Consider the following 22,942-nt stretch of genomic DNA (forward strand, 5'->3'; position numbering starts at 1 on the left):
TTTTAGATCATTTTTCTCTTTTTATTTTCCCACCTCACACCGAAGTAGATATCTGTTACATTCAGCTGTTGACATGAAAAGCTCCATAAGTAGCAGCAGGTTTTCTGAGATGGGCCCTGCATCCCTGAGATATGCTCTACAAAGGAATCGCATTTGTGCAATTAGGGGAGAAAACGCTGTGAAGATTTGGTTTGCTGTTAATTAGATTCACTTTCAGTCATTAAAAAACTGCAGCATCTAAACATAAATAGATAAAAGGCTGCATTGTAGCGCTGCCATTAGCCCAGCATGAGTCTAAAGAGAGAGGCCGGGGTGAATGCCAATGCCAATCTACGGATTTATGACCTTCTAATGCAGGGGTGTCTGTTCTGTGGAGTTTAGCATCATAGCCTGTTTAGCGCACCTAATTCTGCTTATCAACTAATTACCAAAAGCCTGCACAGGCTGAGTTTATAGTGTTAAAAAACAAAGATCTCTCCAGAATGGCGTTTGGTATATGCAGGGGAAAAACTATTAAGTGGTCAGAAGATTGATTGTGTTTTTTGCAGGTCAGTAGTTCTGGCTTGAAGAAAAAAAAATAAGTTTTTATGAATGCACTTGTTCATATGAATAGGATAAGGAATGCATTATAGTTTTTATAGTAACAACTTAAACCTGAACTGAATAGAAAAGAACACAATGAAAGATTTTGTTATCAGTGATATGGTGAAGTTTCTTGTGAGGAGGCACTTATTAGTTTATTTTCACAAAATCAGAGGTAAAGCTATAGCTCAGAGTTTTCATTTCAGAGGACAAGTGCGGCTTTTTATTTCGTTTGTTTCGGGTTTTTACTTGAGAAGAAATGAGGCTGGTGAAGAAGCAGCTGTTTATAGCTGTAATAATGTTAGTCATAACAGGGACTAATTAGTTTTATAAATGTGTTAAACGTATCTACTGCATGTACAGATAAAATGTAGGGAAATTGCTGGGAATTGTGTCAATTGAACAAAATAATACAAATCTTTGGTGGTCAAGTTTCAGTGATTTCAATGTAGATCTAATTTCTGTCGTGTTTACCAGAGATATCCCACATATATGCATTTTACTTCTGTGTTCATCTTCCTAATACTCTGAGCTGGTTCTGGCAAGGGTTTGCTAAAACAAGATGGCATGAGGGACTGTAAAGTTTATGATTCATTGTTATACACACAACTGCAATTAGCAGTGTAATTAGCCTCTGTTGATTGTGTTTGATTTTATGCCACTTTTATTATATAGTGTAATAATACACCCTGAGAAAAATATTAACATTGATCAACAGTTTAAGTGAGTCAGCTTTTTAGAACATCATAGAGAAGATACAATACGTAATTACTAATGAATAATAAAGATTTCAAAATATAATTTAAATATATAGTATAATCATGAATTATATAAATTATATAAAAAAAATATGATGCATCTGGTGCTATTCTGTATTAATGCAATAAATGTTGTAGGAAATGTAGTAATTGTGTGCCTGTTAGATTTTAGCAGCATGTTTGCATGGTTAATGTAAGGTTCAGATTAGAGAGTTTACAAGGTTTTTCATTTCTTTTTTTACTGCCAGATTGAAGTGCAGGTATTCTAAAGTGCTGCTGTATAAACAGGAACTTTTTTAAATAAGTCAGATTTGAAATATCTCCTTGTTTTGCACTCGGACGCTACAATTCAAGTAGATATTATGTACCCACATAACATAGTGGAAATAAAATGTGGTTGCTAATTAGGACATCTTTTTTTTTTTTCTTTAAGTCAGCAAAGTTCAAGCATTGTAGTGCTGTAAATGCATTTGCATGATCACGAAATGTCAAACGTCAACTCTACAGTACTCATTTCTTTATTTTCAATCGAGTTTCACGTTTTGGACGTAATTCTTTTTGTTTATGTTGCATGTTATTGCATAATTCCGTAACAGAAGGTAGAGAATAGTGTATTGAACTCAGGGACTAAATCCACAATTTACATTGTTCTCTTTAATTTGTATTTTTTTTTTTTAGGAGCAGATTTTTCTCTGCGAGATCTGGCCTTTGGTGAGCCCGTGCCTTCTCGCATAGTGGCGTATCGCTCAGACATGGCAATGCCACACCGTGACTACTCACTCAGTGTAGGCTCAGATGCAGACACCGAGACAGACGGAATCGTGTCCCCGGAGCATGCTGTTCGCCTGTGGGGACGTGGAAACACCAAGTCAGGCCGTAGCTCCTGTCTGTCCAGCAGAGCAAACTCCAACCTGACTCTGACGGACACGGAGCACGAAAACACAGAGAACGGTAAGTGTTCCGCCTCCTCTTTTTACACGCCGGATGCTCCGTGTTCCGCAGTAATGAGCTTTTAAGAAGCCAATTTGGCTCAATTGTAATTTTCCCTTTAGAACTGGTGGCGCTTTGAACCTGGAGCTCTTATGGAAATGAAGAGCCATGCAAAATAATTCACCTTGGCTCTTGGTTATAACAGGCGTTCATAAATGCATCTTTTTATGCCAGCTGCGGAGCGATCATAATTTTTCCTCCCACTTTGCATTTTGATTGAAAAATCTTATAATAGGAATAAATAAAACCTTTTTACCATTTTCTACAAGACAAATCTGCTTGACCAAATATTATGTCATGTTCACTGATGATATGCTTTTAATTCCAACATGGAATCTCGGTCCTGAATGAAATTCAAAGCTGGTTGGACGGTTCTGCTTTGCGTATTCTGTCTTCTGTGTGTGTTCTCATTGTGCTGGCAGTGACCCGTTAGTCACATGGTTGTGGGGTTTTCTACTTTGGAGCTTCACCGGCTATGGCAACTATGAAACAAATTGGACAAAGGGATGAATCAGCCCCCTTTGTTCCTCATAATTGTTTTCGGATATTTCCATGGACATCCAGCAATGCGTAATGAACCAGTGGCCGACAGCATTTTTTTCACAGAAGTTAGCCTGAGGCTCAGGGCTTATTCGAAAGAACACATTTCTACTTTTAAATCTTCTTCTCACCCAAACTGAATGAATTTGTGAATTCAGCTGTCCTGTTTAAGGCACTGTGATTTTGTTGTTGTTGTTTGTAAATATCATCCGTTCTCAGTGATTGGCATTAATGGTTTTGGCTATGTGTGTACTAGGATGTAGCAAAGCTAACAGGTGGCAGGTGCCCCAAATAGCTCCAGCAGCCATGATAGATTTGTCTTGCAGAGGCTCACCACTTCTAAATTACCCTCAAGGGCCCAGTGAGTCTCTTTACTTGCATGGAAGGTCACTGTGCACAGAGAACACATCTCCATGAAGCATGTCAAGCGCAGATCCTGATTAGGCAGGCAGACAAGCACAGGGAGACACATGCAATCCAGAAGAAAAGTTGCATAATATGGAGTCAATCAGAAAGGCTTGGTTTCTAATGGGCGGTGTTTGGACACGTGATTAGAATAAGTAACGCAGCGTCAGTAAGAGGAGGCAATTGATACGATAATGACGGTTGTTATATATGACCTCATCATTCAAGACAAATTGAGTGCTGAAGACTGAGGGCTGAATGTAGGACGAGGTGTTGTGTTTTCTGTCCTTATGAGTACAATTATGTGGACAAGATAGACATCTTACTCTAAAATGGTCATAGATATTAATAAATCTGTTTTCTGAGATAAAGATTTTAATTCATTTCAGAATTTTATCGACTGTGCAGTGAAATAGGACTACAATGACATATATACACTGATCGGGCATAACATTATGACCACCTGCCTAATATTGTTTTGGTCCCCCTTTTGCTGCCTAAACAGTCGTGACCTGTTGAGCATTAACAGCATTTACTTCTTCAGCAGTTTGAGCTACAGAAGCTCGTCTGGTGGATCGGACCACACGGACCAGCCTTCGCTCCCCACGTGCATCAATGAGCCTCGGCCACCCACGACCCTGTCACCGGTTCACCACTGTTCCTTCCTTGGATCACTTTTGATAGATACTTTCCACTGCAGACTGGGAACATCCCACAAGAGCTGCAGTTTTGGAGATGCTCTGACCCAGACGTCTAGCCAACACAAATTTGACCTGTGTTCAGACTCACTCAATTTTTCCACCTTCTAACCATCAACTTTGAGGACAGTCCCGAATGATGGGCAGTCAGGGCCAACAAAGCTGTCTCTGCTGGCCTTAACACTATCAAAAGCACTGACCTACATTTACAACCTAAATTCCAATATTTGTTCCATGAAATTGTATTTATTTATTCCCAACAGTTTATTCTCTTCATTTCGTAGAGTTTCTCTTGGCTGCACTGCTTCCAGTACGTGGATGTGGATGTAAGCTTTTTTGTCCAGTCAGATTTCAGCCTCTATGTGCTGCCATGTCAGTCTAATCTGCCCAGAGCCTTCAGAATCAGTAGTACTGGCCAATGTACCTTAGACCATATTAGCAATGGGTCTGTTTATTTAACCAATCAGATTTCAAATGTTCCTCTGGCCCAGAGTAGCATCAGCATTTTTCTGTCCTGTGATTGGTTGGTCTTTGGGAAACTGTTACAGCCAAGTTCGACTGGCAAAACACGTGTGTAGCGTTCTGCACACATTAATACATCTGAGTTAGACTTTTTTATGCCTACGGAGGAAGAGAAATTTATTTGGTCTCGGACATACTTAAAAATTAATTTTTTTCAGGAAAAGCTAGACATCCTGAGAAGAGGTCGGCCAACCCCGAAGCTAGCTAGCATGTCTCAGCCCGTGAAAGCGTTTGTTCACCATTTCCAGACCAGTGAATACGAGCGGTACCACTGGCTTACAGCCTCTGAGGAGCGGTGCAATTTATGAGTTTGCATTTCTGTTGAGTAGGTTGTATTTTATTAAATTTTTATGTTTTTGTCATGTTATTAGACAAATATTGATTCTGAACTGCTCCAGATGATGTACGTGGCACAGTAGTGGTTGTAGTGTAGAGGTTTGGAGTTTTATTAACTGGGTTTCTTGCTGTAGAAAAATAGTATTCACCCCTATATGTGAAATGACTCTCTCTCTGTAATGCCACGCGCTGTTATGTTACGTTTTTGTGTAGTATTGATGGTTTCTATAATTGCGACGTGATAGTGGTGGTATTAAGAGGTGGATTAAGTCGGGTAAATCCCCACTGAAGGCCCAGGTACCAAATGCATGGCCCGTCACTGCTCTCTCTCTCTCTCTCTCTCTCTCTCTCTCTCTCTCTCTCTCTCTCTCTATATATATATATATATATATATATATATATATATATATATATATATATATATATATATATATATATGTTTATAATTATTGTTATATTTTTGACAAGCTTGTTGCTTTCAAAATTTTCTTTTATAAGGTATTTTATTGACATCATTATAGTTGAGAGGTTGCAAGCATTATAACTACTCATCAGTGTGAAAAGAGTGAACATTAAACAGCTTTGAACTGTAAACAATCTAAACATTCAACATTTTTAGGATTGTCATTCCTTTCCACAGTGATTCCCAAACGCTGACTATATGATGTTCGAGCACATGCTAGACGAGACAGTTTTTTGCATATTATCCCAATAGTTATGAATGTAACCAAAACATCATTACCATTGGGAATACAGTTTTTGAGAAATGTATTATTTCGAGAGACTGAGTGTAACATGGCAAACTTAGAAGCATAGTGAGGATTCAGGGGCAACAAGGTTTATTTCAGATCTTGGCAAACAATGCAATCGCAATCAAATTTCCAAAACAGTAAGTCAGACAAAGGTCAAAACACAATCAGCAATATACAACAAGGAGAAAAGGGTGATACAGCAAAAAATTTTAAAACAGCAGCAGCAATACATGACAAAGCAATAACAAGGTTCACAACTTCACTCGGTTGCCAGACTTCACAATGAATAGCTAAACAAGAGCCGCATAAATGCTCTAAAAATGTTGCTATTGTGACAGTGCTTTTAGAAGGGTCAAACATGTTTGCATTTGGAGATGATGCCAATTAAGGTGGTTGTATAAAATGCGATTTTTACCAAATTTGACAGACTGCTAAAGAAAACCATTTGCCTCTTTGTTAGGAGATCATAAGTTTTAAACCGTGATGCTATAAACATTTGTAGCCTGGAGTTAAAAAAGCAGAACTGGACACTTTCTTGGTGAGTGCGTTCAGTTGTAATGAGCAACTGGCATCTGAATCAGTGGCATCTGAATTAGTGGCATCTGATTCAGTGGCATCTGTGAACTCATCCGAATGTGTAAGGCTGCCTGGTTTGAAAAGACATGCTTGGTTGGATTCACGTGACACAGAGAGGAAGCACACGTTAGCCCTCACCTTCTTCCCTGTCAGGTAGTTTTTGTATGATGTAAGAGAACTGACTAGTGGAAGTGGAATTGGAAATTGGAAAGATGATAATGATTCCTTAATAAGATGAGTACTAGGTACAGCCATGAGTGTGTTTTTGTTTTTAAACACAAATCAATGTTCCCAGGTTACACCTCTCTCTCTCTCGCTCTGCACAAAGCTGTTTGTTTCCAGAAAAGCAACCTGTCCAGTATACTTCTTATTCCACTCGTCCAAGCAGAAGGACTCTTGCTGTCAAAGTCTAATCAGATGGTGCATAATAACATACATTTTCTATATGGCAGGTTAATTAAAATCCACTGAGCTGCTCAGCTTTCGCATTCCTTAATCAGAGTACCAACAACAAGACGTTTATGTTGTTACTGCATCCACAAGATCTGTTTTTCATCGCAGATGCAACACATCATATGATCTGTGTATAAATACCGTATTTTCCGGACTATAAGCCGCTACTTTTTTCCCCACGTTTTGAACCCCCCGGCTTAAACAACGAAGCGGCTAATTATTGAATTTTTCCTGTGTTTTTCCCGGTTTCACAAACTTCAAGCCAAAAAACTGAACCCCATAACATTAGACCGATGATATTTCCGAACAGAAACGAAAAAACGCACCTCCCTGTGTTCTGAGCTGCACGGCATCGGGAGAAAAAACTTCCATCGGGTGATTTTTAAACGCACGACGATGCCAAAAGATAAACTCCCGAGATAAATAGTTGTGAAAGGAAGAAGGAAGACAGTGAACAATGACTTTCTTGGTCGGCTACTGTTTAGATACAAGCCGTTGTAGCGCGTTGAGTCTGGGTCATGGGAGAGCTCGCTTCTGGCATGCTATTCCCAAAATACCGCTATGCTCCTAAAGGAAGCGCAACATATTTCACCTGTTAAAGCCTGTCTTTCATTAAAGCCCGTGTAAAGTATATTAGTGTAGACAGGTGCAGCTTATTTATGTAAAAAAATAAAAATATTTGTAAAATTCAGTGGGTGCGCTTAATAGTCCGGAAATTACGGTATGTTTGTGTGTGTGTGTGTGTGTGTGTGTGTGTGTGTGTTTATATATATATATATATATATATATATATATATATATATATATATATATATATATATATATATATATATATTTTTTTTTTTTTTTTTTTTTTTTCTATTTTTTTTTTAAACATAAGCTGATTCTTTTTAAAGGCTGTTAGAAGAGGGTTGATATCGGATCTCCGTTTGCATTTGTAAAAATTAATTGCTTCACACGAGCATGTAAATTATGTACAAATATTTTCAGAAGTAAGCGCGTTGTTATTTAGCAATTAGCATCCAATTTCCACAGTACACACTGAACACAGTGTTTACCAAATAAACAAGAGTGATTAAATGCACCACTCGATTGGTTACCATACTCTATTTGTGTAAGAGAGGCAAGTGTATACGTGTCTGTGTATGAGAGAATGTGTGTATGCCAGTGGTGGACAGTAACAAAGTAAATGTAATCAGCAGTTCCTTTTTATTAATGAGCGGATAAAAACGTAACTGGTCAAACACACAGCAATCCACCAATCAGGGTAGAGGATAATTTTTTTTTTCTTTACCGCTCATTTGCACGTTCGCGTCAATTATTATACCAGGTCACATGGTCGGGACTCGCAGTGTGCACCCACCGCCCGGAGAAGTTCCCACACTCATAAACTCAGAAAGGAGAGGCAGGGGTTGGGTGATGCCACATCAGTAAGGAGCAATGAACCCAAATTAAAATTATGGATGAATAAAAGGTCTAAACCATCAGAAGTAGGAATCGGCGATACCAATAATTTTCTTTTTCAATTTGATACCAAGTACTTTCATCGCCGAAATCGATACTTCTATGAAATATGTATAAAATGTATCAATTAAAATCTTACTGTTGAAAAAATGTCCAGTTGAAATATTTATACTCATATGCGGTGTAATATTCCGCTCCACATATAACACTGTATGGTATAAAGTAAAGCTCTCTGAAACGATTCTGCTAAAGAACTCTGAATCAACCAGGAATATGGTGGTTGTCTCTGTGTTACCTCCTTTGCTCTCCTCAGTTGTACTCAGTCATTCTATATAAGGTGTTTTCCTTTTAGATGCTTTGTCATATTTGTGGTATTGCCACAGGTTTTTGACATGTCACATAAATACTTCTTTTTCTTTCAGTCATGATCTTAGCCATGCACTCGAATCTTATTTTAAACCTATACTAAGTGCTTTGAATGAGTGAGCGAACGTTGTATAAATATTCACATACTATACAGCATATTAATATAAAAAAATTTAGAACTCACTGGTTAAAAAACAAAACCCAGATAGGATCGATACTCCTATTTGAGAATCGATCCTTTTGATACAATGCCAGTATCGAAAATATCGAAAGAAGTAGGGGGAAACATGCAAAAGATAAAGGTGTGTATGCAGCTCTGTATCTATAGCATAGATAGATAGTCTAGTTGGATTGTAGTTAAACTAGTTCTAGAAGTTTGATAACACAATGACGTGTATTTAATTGTGCAATAAATGCATTTAGAGTGATATTTATACATGAAAGGAAGTTTAGAAATTTATTTAAATTTGTGGACTGCTCTGAGAACATGTAAAACTCATTCAGTGACGGTAGCTGAAGCAGATGCGGGGACTTTGGGTCATGGCGTGCTTCACCCAGAGCGTTATTCAAGCTAGAAACGCCATTGCCACTTGGTGGTATCTACTTCGATCTACTTAGCACTTACAGTATAGCATCAGTTTAACAGCAAGCAGGTGGATGGAAAAAAAACTCCTGACTCTAACTTGCCACAGCACCCGTGGCCTTATTTGTGCGATTTTGTTGAAAAGAAGGTTTTGGGCTGATGATAATTTATTAGATATCAATTACTGTTTAACTGATTAATATAATTCTAGTAATAGATTGTGCTAAGAGTAGAGTCTTTTCACATCAACAGAGTTGATTAAGCAAAGAGTCTTGTGATAAAACATTATAGCCTTAATAAATCATAGTACTTTGGATACTTAAGTACATTTGAAGGCAAATACTTTTGTACTTTTACTCAGGTGAAAGTTTAGAGGGGCACTTTTACGTTTTTACTTTTACTGGAGTAACATTTTACAGAGCGAATCTCCACTTTTAGTTAATACATGTGTATTTTTGTACTTTGTCCACCCCTGGTGTATGCATATATGTAGGGGGTTGGGTGCGTGTTTATGGAGATGCTCATATCTTGACTTAAGTATTTTGAGGATGTATTTGATTTAAGAGCCCACATATGCACGCCATGGACTAAAGTATTAAGACACACAACATTTTACAGCCAAAGTGGTTTCTTACCACATTACACTCAAATACTCTGTACAATTCATACATCTATGTATATTTTACCACCAATATTATATTATAATTTTACATTTAACTCTTGGGCCCTTGAGCAAGGCCCTTAACCCTCTATGCTCCGGGGGTCCCTTACAAGGGAAATATCGAGGTCCGTGACGTGGGGCCGCCTTCCCGTGGGCTCACCACCTGCAGGAGGGACCGTAAGGGACGGTGCTGTGAGGATTGGGCAGCAGTCGAAGGCGGGGGCCTGCTTCGACTGATACCCCTGCGACCCGAATTACGGATAAGCGGGAGAAAATGAATGAATGAATGAATTTTACATTTATACATGCTGTTTTTTGCACACCTATTCGATTGCTGCTGTTGCTGGTTTGCACAACATTTTGTGTTTATGTTTACAAGTACACTTGTTTACAGTTCTCTTTTTTTTGCACATTTTTCTGTACAACAGATTATACAGTGGTTATACTGGTCAGTGCTATTCGGTGGCTAAATGACCACAAATGTCCACAAAAACAATCCAAAAGCTAGTGGAACATCTTCCCAGAAGAGTGGAGATTATGATAACAGACACTAATGAGGAGCAGGATGTTCAAAAACGGATGGACTGATTAACCAGTTACATGTGTTTTTTTTGTGCTCGCTCCACAATATTATGAACCAAAGTACTAAAGTGGTGGCACAATGCTGCTAATTTGACCATAATGTATTAGGACAATTTGCAGCCATTTTACACAAATTATTAACATCTTTTAGACAAATTGTTTTGCATTTCAGAAGATTACATTCTAATTGCATTTATAATTCAATTAGATTTCTTAAATTATTATTGAATTTCTAAATGTCTATAGTTTTATTTTTTTTTGTTTGAGGATTTGATTATGATGGAAAACGGTTCAGAACACATACATTATATGAGCAATTAATCAGGATTATCTTTTGATTCATAGGCTTGTATTTTAAAAATCAACTTTTATAATTATTACTATTATTATTATTATTGGTGTTTTTTAATCTTTTAAAATTATATTCATTTGAAAAACAGACTGCAATGAACATACAGCATAACTCACAAAACAGTGTGTATTATTTCAACTAGAGTTTTGTATAACTTTAGACTTTACACACACTAGTTTGTAATTTGGAACGATACACACTGCTCAACTCAAGCTGTTGTTTTAAACTGATGAGTGAAAAGAACGAGGTGGAAAAAAAGCCATTATTGTAACAAAGCAGCAAATGAATGCCTTAATTAGTTCCTCAAATGCAAATATGTCACCTGCTTGTATTCACATGCAAAATTCTCATCTCTTTGTTGTATGTATTTAGTAAGTAATAATGGTTATTGCAGGTTTGCTATATAACACTGTTGGCAGAAGAACCAGGTTTTGCATTAGAGAGGTAGAAAAACTACACAATAATTTATTAAATGTATTCATAATATACAGGCAATTAAGCGTAGGATATCAGATTTTTAAAATTATTAATTGTATTAATGATACAAAGTCACAAAGCATTGATATTTTTCAATGCTAAATAGCAGGACAGGTGCAGCTTGGGCTTACATTTTCCAAAGATTTACAGTCATAGCTGTCTGTAAACATGAAGCACTATTTGTTGTGTAAATCACTGTTTGCAAATGTAAATATTTAGCGGATGAAAATGAAAACCGGAGAATGCCATCTGGGCGTCTGTTCTTGTGACTTTTGCCAGCCATTTTTGCGTCCTCGCTGACCAAACCGGCAGTCGTGAAAGTATGCGAAAGAATTGTTGCGACGAAGAAATCTAGGACACAAAAGCAGTGCTGCCAAAACCAAAAATCGCATGACCACATGCTCCCTGGTGGGTGTTTGCAACACATTGTGTACACATTTGCAACTTACGACGTACGAGTGCACCCGTTATATAGACTGAAATTTACAACATGTATTAATCACTAGAAGTGACTTGCAGCCTGGGTCAGTTTCTGAGTCTCTGTGATCCTGTAAGCTTGAGTGCTTTATCCTCCAGCCATGTTCCAGAAGACGGGGCTGCTCGAGGCGATACGCTGCCAGCCTCGAACCAACAGCAGAACACTCAGCGTTTTTACTCACGAATCCCCACCTTCATGACCACTCTGCGCACGCATTCTTGTCTCGTTATCCTATCACGGTTATCATAGCTCAACTGTATCTGATGGAATTCTCTTTTAGAAAAGAAAAAAAAAGTTAAGCATTTGTTAGTATTTGCTGTATCTCTTTAGAGTGAGCGAGTGAGTGATGTGTGCTCGAATGGAACGGTCTCCACACTGTAAACACTCCGTAATCAATGTAATCTTCATGTGTGGACCGTTTCCATTTCACCCAGTCAGCTGGGAAATCTGAGGTTGCATTGAGCGGCTTGGTTCTTTCAGCACGGTCTTACACCAGAGAGCTACATCAGGAGCGATGGTTGACCTACTAGGGGATGAATCAAGCATGAATTAAAAGTCTTTTACCAGAACTAAATCATTCCAGATAGGCACGCTTGAGTTGTTTAGAGCGGCTTTGTCTGTCGAGCTTTGCATACATTTCTACCTGGAAAATTATCAATTGGCTTCAACTATTTTGTCCTAAATAAGTAAAAAGCTTACATTTTAGGAAAGAATGAACAGATACACAAAATGTGGGCAACTGGCATCCATGCTAATGCGAATATCAATGATTTATTTATAAGGTATTCTAATGATGCCTGTCAAATTTGTTGTTTTACTTTCATCTGATAATCATCACGATGCGATGAGAAGTTACTTTTCTTCCTCCTGTGATCTTAAGGAAATTAGGATATGATGTAGAAATGACACTGCAATCCGGGAATAATAATAATAATAAAAACCGCTATTTTCTCAGGTTCTTTCTTATGTACGACATTTTCCCACCCTTTCTCATTCTCACACATTTCCTATTTCAGTCAAAGGCCTAATTATAGGTTCTCATCCTATTTCTGAACGCACGGCGTGAGAAAATGATTTACGAGCACATGAAATCGAGTGTGAGGTGAAAATTAGCGAGGCTTGGGTCTTCTTAAGGGTCGCTTGCATTATTGCAGCGTGATTTAACCTGCACTATCCATTAGCATGTTTCCCACTCGCAGGCTAGGCTCTGATAACGTGCCGATGTAATCGTTCTTTAATGCGCACGCCAGCGAAGCGAGTACCCCGACGCCTAGAACCGATCAGCAGCATAACGCCATTGATTAGTGGCTCAGCTCATAGCTATCAGCTCTCGCTGTTTGTGGCTGTCTGTGCAAATTGACAGTAACACCGCAGATGCAGGCGTACAGCGATGACTTCCGTATGTCTTAAAGGGTGAGAAAGCTAACATAAGAAACACGTTTGATGTCTGTACACAACGTGCCTGACAGAAAGCACATTCCTTTTAGGTTTTCTTTCTATTTTTCCACATTTTTTTTAAATGAGAACAGTAAAGTAGGTTAATTTTAGCGAACGCCTCTATGCCGTACGCCGACTGTGTCAGGTGTCACAACTGAGGCTCAGAACCTGCGGGAAACTTTGAGCCGCTGATAGATTGAGGTTAAAAAAAAAAGGTTTAGGGGAAACGATGAGTGTTTTTCTGCGATCATGGAGTGTTCCGAACAAATGAATATGTGCTTACTGTAATTTTGACCTTAATGGACGAGTAACAGCCTACAAGAGATTCAGGTAATTCTGTTCTTGTAGACAGGGAGAAAAAACTGAGGAGCTGTTCTGAGGTGGTAGCAGATCTACCTTAATGTTTGGCGTTCTGAGATGCTTTCCTGTTTTCCACGATTATACAGTTACTGTAGCTCAAACCATTTTAACCCTTATCCTCTAACCTTTCTCATCCAAAAAGCATTTTTGCCAAAAGAATCGATCCTCAATGGATGTTTTATATCAAATAATTCTGTATAAACGGTATTAATTGTTGTACATGACAATCCCAGGAGCTCGAATGTTTCTAAAATCTGTCTAGCAACTATGTATGAGATCTCACACTTTGATTAAGTCTAATCTGAACAAAGCTCTTGACCACTGGTGGACGAAGAGAACAAACCATGTATTTGACTGAAAGTAGAGATTCGCTAGTTGAAATGTAACTCCTGTAAAAGTAAAAGTGCTCCCTTTAAACTTTTATTTTGAGTAAAGCACAAAAGTATTTGCCTTTAAATGTACTTACATATCCAAAGAACTATGATTTATTAAAGCTATAATGTTCCTATCATCATTTTTGTCACAAGACTTTTTACTTAATCAGCTCCATTTATGTGAAAAGACTCGCATGTTACTCTTAGCACACCAGTCTATTAATAGAACGATATTAATGAGTCAAACACTGATTGATTTTTATTAAAATTATTATGAGCCCAAAACCTTTTTTTATTTTATAGCAAAAAACAATGTGCAAATAAAGTGTTGAGTCAGGAGTTTCTTCCATCATTTATTCCTCTCAGAATTTTCTGCTTGCTGTTAAACTGACGCTGAACTGTTCAATACTGAGCACGAGCTCTATCCTGATTGGTCACTCGCTGCTTGCTATTTAAGTTTTTATCCACTCAACTAATTTCGCAAGATGAAGTTGAGTAAAAAGTAAGTTATTTGACTTAGAAATGTAGTGAAGTTGAAGTAAAAGTCTCACCAAATGGAAATACTTCAGTAAAGTCCAGATACGCGAAAAAGCTACTTAAGTACAATGTAATTCGTTACTGTGCACCACTGCTCGTGATCACCTGATTGGATGCTTGGATAATGGAATTGCATGAGCAGGCGTACTTGATAATTTGTATTTGTTTCTTTTAAAAAACTATTTCCTGTCATGTTTGCTTTGCTGTCTCGGTGCAACACACATGCATCGCATGTCATTTTTAACTTCACTACACGCCTGCGCTTCAGAATTACAATATTACCTTACAAGTGCTTGTAATATGCACTCATGACAGTGCTATCATGCTGTAACAAATCACTTTTATTTACTACTGATCTTGCTGCCGAAACTCTCCATCTGCTTTTCTATCCAAATTGAATAAGAGCTACAGATGGCTTTGCACTGGTCTCTTCCATTTGGTGTTTAGCAAGCGTGCATTCTCTTTACTTTGTGTAGTCCCGTGCACTGCGGTACACTATTGTGTGTGACACCATTGTCTTGCGGAAACAACATTTCTTTGTTTCTATTGATGAATGACAATAAAACCCAGTAGACTTCAGATCACCTGTCACCAATTAGTTATTACTTTGCACACCATGGGGAAAGACACTTGATATGGTAAGACGAAATCATTTCTGTTGTTCTAGAAGATCTTTAAAAAGGCAGGTATTTGTCACGAGAAGCCGCTATACCTCCTTGGCATCCACACCCACCTGAAGCGTTTGATATTTCGAGTGATGCTTTTGAAGTTTGCTCCATATTTGGAGCGTTGCATTCCCCCCCGTCGCTCTCTCCTCATCCTTTGAACTCGTTCCCCTGAGCCTTTGTGACTATTAGGAGTCCGTGGTGCGAAAGTTAGAGGAGTAGATTCACCGTGCCATGTTGTACAGCTGCACACAGGGATGGGGTTACAGGAACCTGACCTTGGAGCAGCAAAGAGACGAGGTGGAAGGAGCAACCATTTTGCATAGATGAGTTTTCCATCAAACGCACTGATTGAGGAAATTGATTTCGGCAGATCTCGTGGAGGACCGTGGCTGCTTGTGCCAATTCTCAATCTGCATGAAATGAGTTGCGCGACCTTCTTTCTGAGCGACCATTAAACTGAGCTGGCCATGTTTCCAGCGTGATAGGAAAACTAGAGATGCTGCGCCGTTGCACATTTCTTTATTATATTGCCAAAAAAAGTTTTTTCCCTACATGTCTGCTTCATATTATATACTATCAGAGTTTCTTTTAATTTTTTTTCTTTCTTTCAATTCACCAGACTAAATTTAGCTGATAGATGTGAAATACGATCAGGCACTAAATGAAGCCATGGCCATTGCTTCGATTAGTAGATTAGGTTGTATTGTGGGTAACATGAGGCCTTTTAATGTTTCCTCTCAAAAGGTAGCTGGTATTATTTTTGGAATCTTAGAAGTAATTGTGTTTTTTAGAAGGATGTTATTTACCTCAGTTTCCCTGTGGGCACACGTTGTGAACTACACAATACCACATTTCAGCTTTTGGCACCAACAGCTCAGAGGCAAGGCTTCTCTTGTTTAATTATAGACATTGCTTTTTTTATATGCAGTTCTTAAGTGGTATTTGTCTGGGAAATTTGATATCCTGAAGCCTTTTTTTTTTTTTTTACTCTGAACAAAAATAGTGCATTATAGTGCATTCCTAAATTCTACTCGAAGTATAATAAGTACATTTATATTTAGTTGGTGCATAGGAAGTACATTTATATTTTGAATATTTTGAGGTTTTTATTATCAGTATACTTTTCTTATGTTATTGTTGCTATAGTAACAACTTACTCATATGCTACATCCACATTAATTCGAATATATTTGTAAGCACATTTTGGCTTTCTATCCACAATGAGTTGGCATCCAGCTATTACAGAGCTCTTACAAGTGGATAAATGGATATAACTTCAAGTTCAAGTTCATTTATTTCTATAGCGCTTTTCACAATGGACATTGTTTCAAAGCAGCTTTACAGGACTTTAAGATTATTATGAATTGTCCCTGATAAATGCAATTTCCCTTTTATAGTGTATACTGTAGATATAAGTATACACTACAACAAGGTATAAGTGATTACATGAAAGAACTGTTTTAGATGTTCTACAGCATTTAATATAACAATAAATGGTTAAAGTGCATAATCTGTTCAAAGTTCATTTTAAAGTTTAAAGTTTAGAGTTTAGAGTTTAAAGTTCAGGAAAAATTGTTATAGAATATAAGCGAATGAACGAGTGAACAAATTAATAATAATATGTTAAATTGAACAAGTAAAATAAATAAGAAAGTTGATCTATCTGGATAAATAGGTAGGTAGGTAGACAAAATTTATACTGAGATATGTACCTTGTATGTACAATTGTACAAAAAGTATACAAATGATATACAGATAGTTTACAGATGTATAGATCTAGGATATGTTATGAATTTACAGTTATATACAGTTACACTTGCATTTAGGGTATTACATTAGTGTATTAGTAATAAATTAGGACAAACTAATATTATGGTTTCAAAGAAAAAAATTTTGTTTTTTTTAGTAGCTTAATTCTGCTTTTAAAAACTGTTATAAAATGTCGGCCATGATAGTCGTTCAAGTTTAAATCTGATTCCTCACTGAGGAGTGAAAGAAAATCAGAAAATCTTGTCACGCTTACACCCTGGCCTGGGCATTTCTTCTGTGCAGCCACCAGAGAACTGCTGACTTTGGTTTCAATTAATCACGCTTATGTTCTGCCAAGCCTCCCCCCCACCCCCCAAAACCGAAACCCCCCACCTCCAACACACCCTTTTTTCCCCTTTTTTTTGTGTACCTGACATGCTTTTATTTATTTGCTGGCTGGTCTTTGGCTGCAGTAGTTCTTTAGATGGAGGATTAGTTGAGTTAGCTCAGACTTATTTGAAAGCTTAATATTATGGATTTGAAAGATTCTATGAACAATGCAGGTCTGCTATAATAGCTACCCTCCCGAACCTCCCTTTGGACCTGAATATATGCTGCCACCACACACACACACACACACACACACACACACACACACACACACACACACACACACACTATAAAACCATATTAAACTGCATTGCAGCCACCACCATTTGCCCGAGAAAAAAATAATAGTTTACCCAGCTATGAACCTGAAATATAACTCTATCTATTATTAGTCTTTTGGCAGTCTGTTGCTAGGTGCAAAGCAGTCCTGACTCTGCATATGTACTTATTATATCGCTGCAATTATGCAGAGTACAATACGGAGCTTTGCACGATTTCCTCTGTTAAACACATTTGATTTTGCACTTCATAGGTTAGCATATTTTAGTTTCAAATGAGATTTCGCAAGGATGATTGTACACGTTTCTTTTTTTAAGCTTGAAAAACCACATCTGTATCCAGGATATTATTAGCCGCAAGAAAATCTTTGTCCATCATCCGGCTAATGCGCTCCTGCAAAATGACGGACATGCATCCGTTTTCAAAATTACCGTAATTACATTTTATCAGGCCGAAATCAAAATCTGTGTCATCCAGCTTTTGTGCATGTGTCATTATGCATGACAAATACAGTCTTTCACTTCATGGTAGTGGATATGAAACATGAGGTGGGCCTGCAGAATCAAATATCAAAAATGGTGCAATATTTGGAATGAAGATGAATTAGGCATTAGAGTAAACGGAGTGCGTGTTTACAGCAGATCCCACACAGAAGTCCTCTTTGCTTCTGGTATTATTAAATTGCCTCGGCTTAAAGCAGCTCTTTGCCTTTGGCTATAGAGAATAGCTCCACTTTCATTAGAGTATAATTGCTACAGGTAGCATAAATAGATAAGCTATGGACTGGTTGCTCTTTTTTCTGTTTTGTGGTACTTTGTTCTATCTAAACTTCCTGTCACATTCACCTTGTGAACCCCACAGAGACTCGTGTGATACCGATTGATGGAGACTATAAATCCAGTCAGGAAAAAAGCATTTTGCAGATGCTAACATCAAGTAAACTTTGTGTGCTTTGTGTGTAGTAAAAAGCATAAATTCTATTTGAAAGTAACACTGCCTAGTATTTATAATTGTAAGGATCTCATGGTTCCATTAGCATTTTTATTTGATGAACTTTGAGTGGAAATGAATGCAAATAAAAACCCACCAAGTATAAAAGACAACATTAGAATAATAAGAGTGTGATAATGAATTGCAAATCAGAAGAGAAGTAGTGAGCTCTGTTAGTCCCCCCTTTTGCCCATCTATCTCCCAGGATGATACAAAGTAGCTCTTTTTTTATAGTAAATGCAGTAATGATGAGGAATGTATTGGGCCTCTACAAATGAAATGAACAGGTTTGAGAGAAACCATGATTAATGAGTTAGCTCAGTACAGAAATGATCGCCAAATGCTTATAGCATTGTCAAGTGAGCTAATCTCTAGGCACACACTTGCATATGATGTTTTTGGATGCGGTATATCGTTCATTTGAACTTGGAAACCCGAATCTGGTCCAGCATGCCAATGCCCCTGTGAGCAAAGTGAGCTCCATGAAGATATGGATAAATGGTTTAGAGAGGAAGATTTCGAGTGGCCTGCTATAGAGATCTGATCTCAAATTGACTGAACACTTTAGGGATCAATTGAAAAACTGACTGCACCCCAGGTCTCTTCACCCTACATCAGTACCCGACTTCACTAACACCCTTTTGACTAATGAACACAAATCTTCATGAGCACACTCCAAAATCTAGTGGAACAGCTTCCCAGAAGAGTGAATTATAAGAGCTAATTGCTCAAAAAACACATCCCGTACTTATAGCCAAGTGTTTGCAAACTTTTGGCAAAATAGTGTATATGTTAAGACTCACATTATTATAAGAATGCTGCTAATTTATTACTGCTAAGTTTCATTTTACATTTTAGTTTCAGTGCAGTTAGCATAGAATAGCATGGATTAGCATGGAGCATTAGAATGCAAGTATTTAGAACTAGGAAACAGGTTGAAAAGAGACTGGAGAGGTGGAGGTATGTGCTGGAAGGAAGGAGAATGAAGGTCAGTAGGAGTAAGACAGAGTGCATGTGTGTGAATGAGAGGGAGGGCAGTGAAGTGGTGCGGTTGCAGGGAGAAGAGATGGAGTAGGTAAGGTTTTCAGGTAACTGCGGTCAACATTGCAAAGTAATGGAGAGTGTGTTGGAGCAGTGGAGAAAAGAGTGCAGACAGGGTGGAGTGGGTGGAGAAGAGTGGCAGGAGTGATTTGTGATAGAAGAGTATCTGCAAAAGTGAAAGGGAAACTTTATAGGACTGTGGTGAGACCTGCCGTGTTGTATGGTTTAGAGACAGTGGCATTGAGTAAAAGTACAAATATAAATTGTTTTAAAATAAAAATGTAACAACCAATAATCAGGGAGTGTAAAAAAGTTGAAACTTTTTGTTCCTTGTCCAATATTTGAAAGGCAGGAAAGTGTAAATTCAGCTTGCAACGTATAAGAGACGTCTGCCGCAGTGATGGAGGCTCTTTATACATTCCCTCCATATATTTTTCGCCATTCTCCCCCAGAGGACAAAAAGTAGCATCATCTCTCAGCTGTATGGATTGCTCAGTTTTTACTGGTTGCACATGAGCTGTGCCAGCGGCCTGTCCTAAGTGAAGGAAGCTGCGAAAAAAGCAGCCTTTGCCTCTTTTCCATTATCACTCAGAGACACGGCAGCTTTTGTGCTGACTAGTAAAGATGGCTTTGCCTAAGCCTCATCAACAAATGCCTGATAAGGAATAAACGAACTGGCAGAACTATCTGTAATGATTCAGCGCAGTAGCTCTCATTAGCAGCGAACCCGATGCGAATTATGTATAAATCAAAGGCAAGCCTTTAAGACAAGGTGCGTTGGGTGAGATTACAGATTCTGTTACTGCCATGAATCCTGTTATCATACCCCCCAACACACACACACACACCATTCCTGTTTGAAGACCATGACACAAAATGTGTCACTGCCCGAATGTAGTGAATTTTGGTATTTGTACTAGAGCATAATATCTATCTAAAAGATAGCCGTAGGCAAAAACAAAACTATACAAAAGGAAGGTCCTTATTATCTCCGTTCACTGATAGTAAACCTTTATCAGTCGCTTATGCAGTTAAAACGACCTCATTTTTCTCATGGAGTAAGGCTGATAATATAGGTTGAATAGTTATTGTTGTAATTTGTTGGCACAAAGCGACGCGAAAAGGGCTTCTTGTTGCTTTTGTGATAGACTCGGCACAAATATACAATGACTGGATCAATAGGCTCTCCCTGATGGTGGCTTAACCAGCTGCAGAAGGCTGAGATTGGTCTTGTTATCAGATGCTCAGAGCCAAACACAGATGCTTAGAAAGCAAAGCATGCCTTTGATACATGTGTTGCATTTAATTCCACCTTTACACACCCCCTTGTGCTAAAGTGGTAAATGCACAGCATGATTCAATTAGGTTTTACTAGCACATGGTTTATACATAGAAAACTTTTCTTTTCTTAGCAAGGTGGGACTTTGATGGGAAGTGTGCAGCCATCATTCAGGGAGTGTTTTAGCATTTGATTAAGCTAAAGGATACTGGGATGCTCACTCGGCGCTGCCCCAGGCTAACCACGTTCAGCTCCTGTTATGCTGCTTCCCTTCAGTTCCTCTTTAATACCTTGAGTAAATTTTTATCCTTGTAAATTCTCAACTTGGGCTTTTGTGTTATTTCAGAGCAAATTCGCATGTGGCGTGTGAGCGGCCAAGGAGCAACGGAAGAAACGTTGGGAGGGAAAAGTCGATAATTATTCGTTATTTGCATTATTGTGATCTCTGGGGTTCGGATCTCTGCTCCTGTGGCAGCTGACAGCAGAGGAAGGAATGATGCGTGCTTTGAATTGATTAACGTGGCCCGGCCCCTGCGCTGTTGTGCGGAGTGGGCGTGAAGGCGATTAGAGGCTTGTTTTTAGGGCACTCGCCGAGAGACAAGAGACACTCTTTCAACACGAGGGGGAGGAGAAGTACTCCCACACGGAACAGAGCCAGTGCTAAGACACTGCTATCATACACAGAGAAGACAGAGACACAAAACAAAGAGGATAGGGCTGCAACAGTGTGAAGAATTCACCACAACATAATAGCAAAACGGAATATCATGGTTTGTGGGAGATCAGAAAATGAGCTTATAGCTTCCCATTTTCATAGACATGGTATATTGAATTAGACTTACATGTATAGAATAAAGAGTATGTGTTATAACATTGTTATTAATTCACTGCCCAACACTGTTAATCAAAATAACAAGTATTGGATGAGCAAATGTATTTTTTGCAGTTTTAATCTTCTGTTCAATTCAGTTTACATCAAAACCAGAAAACTTCTGAACTTAAATATTGTCAAAGAATATGAGTCCCATACATTTATTTCACATTATAATACAATATACTATAATGTAATATATATATATATATATATATATATATATATATATATATATATATATATATATATATATATATATATATAAAAATATATATATATATATATATATATATATATATATATATATATATATATATATATATATATATATATATACACTGTACTGTACTGTACTGTACTGTACTGTACTGTACTACATTGTAATAAAATAGAATAGAAAAGAATGTTATTTTTTATTTTATTTGTATTTTTATGTCACCTAATATTTTCAGCAGAACATATGGGCACATTTAAAAAACACAAATAATAGATAAATATTTTAGGGAAAAAGAGAGAGAGAGAGAGAGAGAGAGAGAGAGAAAGAGAGAGAGAGAGAGAGAGAGAGAGAGAGAGAGAGAAAGAGAGAGAGAGAGAAAGATAAAGAGAGAGAGATGGGGGAGAGGGCGAATGGAAGATGTGACGGTGCTCTTCTGATCCTATAACAAAGTGAGCTCCTGAACCTGATGTTTGAATGGTCTATCTCAGAAGGGATTTGTGCTCGTGTCAGCTTGGTCCTATCAGGCGAGCTGAGTGTAAACATGAATAGATGACATGCAGAGAGATCAGACGATCACACAGTTTGATTTAAAGCTTGACAGTGAGGGACTTTATCACACTAGATGACATAACTGACCTGGAATACTCTGTGAACTGAAATATCACAGCCTGTGATATTTGCCTATGCATAATATTATAATTTGTATTGGATTATCATTCCACACTGGGGTGTGTTAACCATCCTTTTTATTTTTTTTTTTATTATTTCCTGTCAGTTTCACTGGTGTGAAGTTTCACATTGTACTGATTCTTATTGAATAACCTTTTCACAAATTCCCATAAGGGTTTTGCATTTGATTTGCCCTCGTCTTTTGTGTTGGAATTGTTGTCTCATCATCTCTTCGTCTCTGTTTTGTTTCTTGGTGCCGTGTCGGTTCCAAACCACACGACATTTGGCAGTTTCGCGGCCTGGTTTTTGGCACCCTGGCATAAAAAGTAAGCCCCGATTCGGAACTCTTTTGATTTGAGTCAGGACTTCAAAAAAAGAGCTGCCACTGTTAGGCCAAGCAGATGGAGCCTTTCAGCTCAATGATGCACCAATGGCACGCAGAAAAAATAGGACTGGCAGAAGGAGGGATGAGAAAGAGATTGTGGAAAGGCAGGAAATCTACA

General features: G+C 38.0%; 1 protein-coding gene across 14 annotated transcripts in view; it reads left to right on the forward strand.

Moving 5' to 3' along the window:
* tenm4 (teneurin transmembrane protein 4) overlaps positions 1–22,942 on the forward strand; it is a 205,271-nt gene that overhangs the window by 49,740 nt on the left and 132,589 nt on the right. For all 14 annotated transcript variants that reach the window (XM_083548345.1, XM_083548346.1, XM_083548344.1 and 11 more), the window contains exon 3: positions 2,019–2,291. In XM_083548345.1, coding sequence (XP_083404471.1) covers positions 2,019–2,291 — 273 coding nt within the window. The remainder of the gene's footprint in view (positions 1–2,018; positions 2,292–22,942) is intronic.

The sequence above is a fragment of the Silurus aristotelis genome, assembly GCF_946808225.1.
Source record: "Silurus aristotelis genome assembly, chromosome: 8".
Taxonomy (NCBI): Eukaryota; Metazoa; Chordata; class Actinopteri; order Siluriformes; family Siluridae; genus Silurus; species Silurus aristotelis.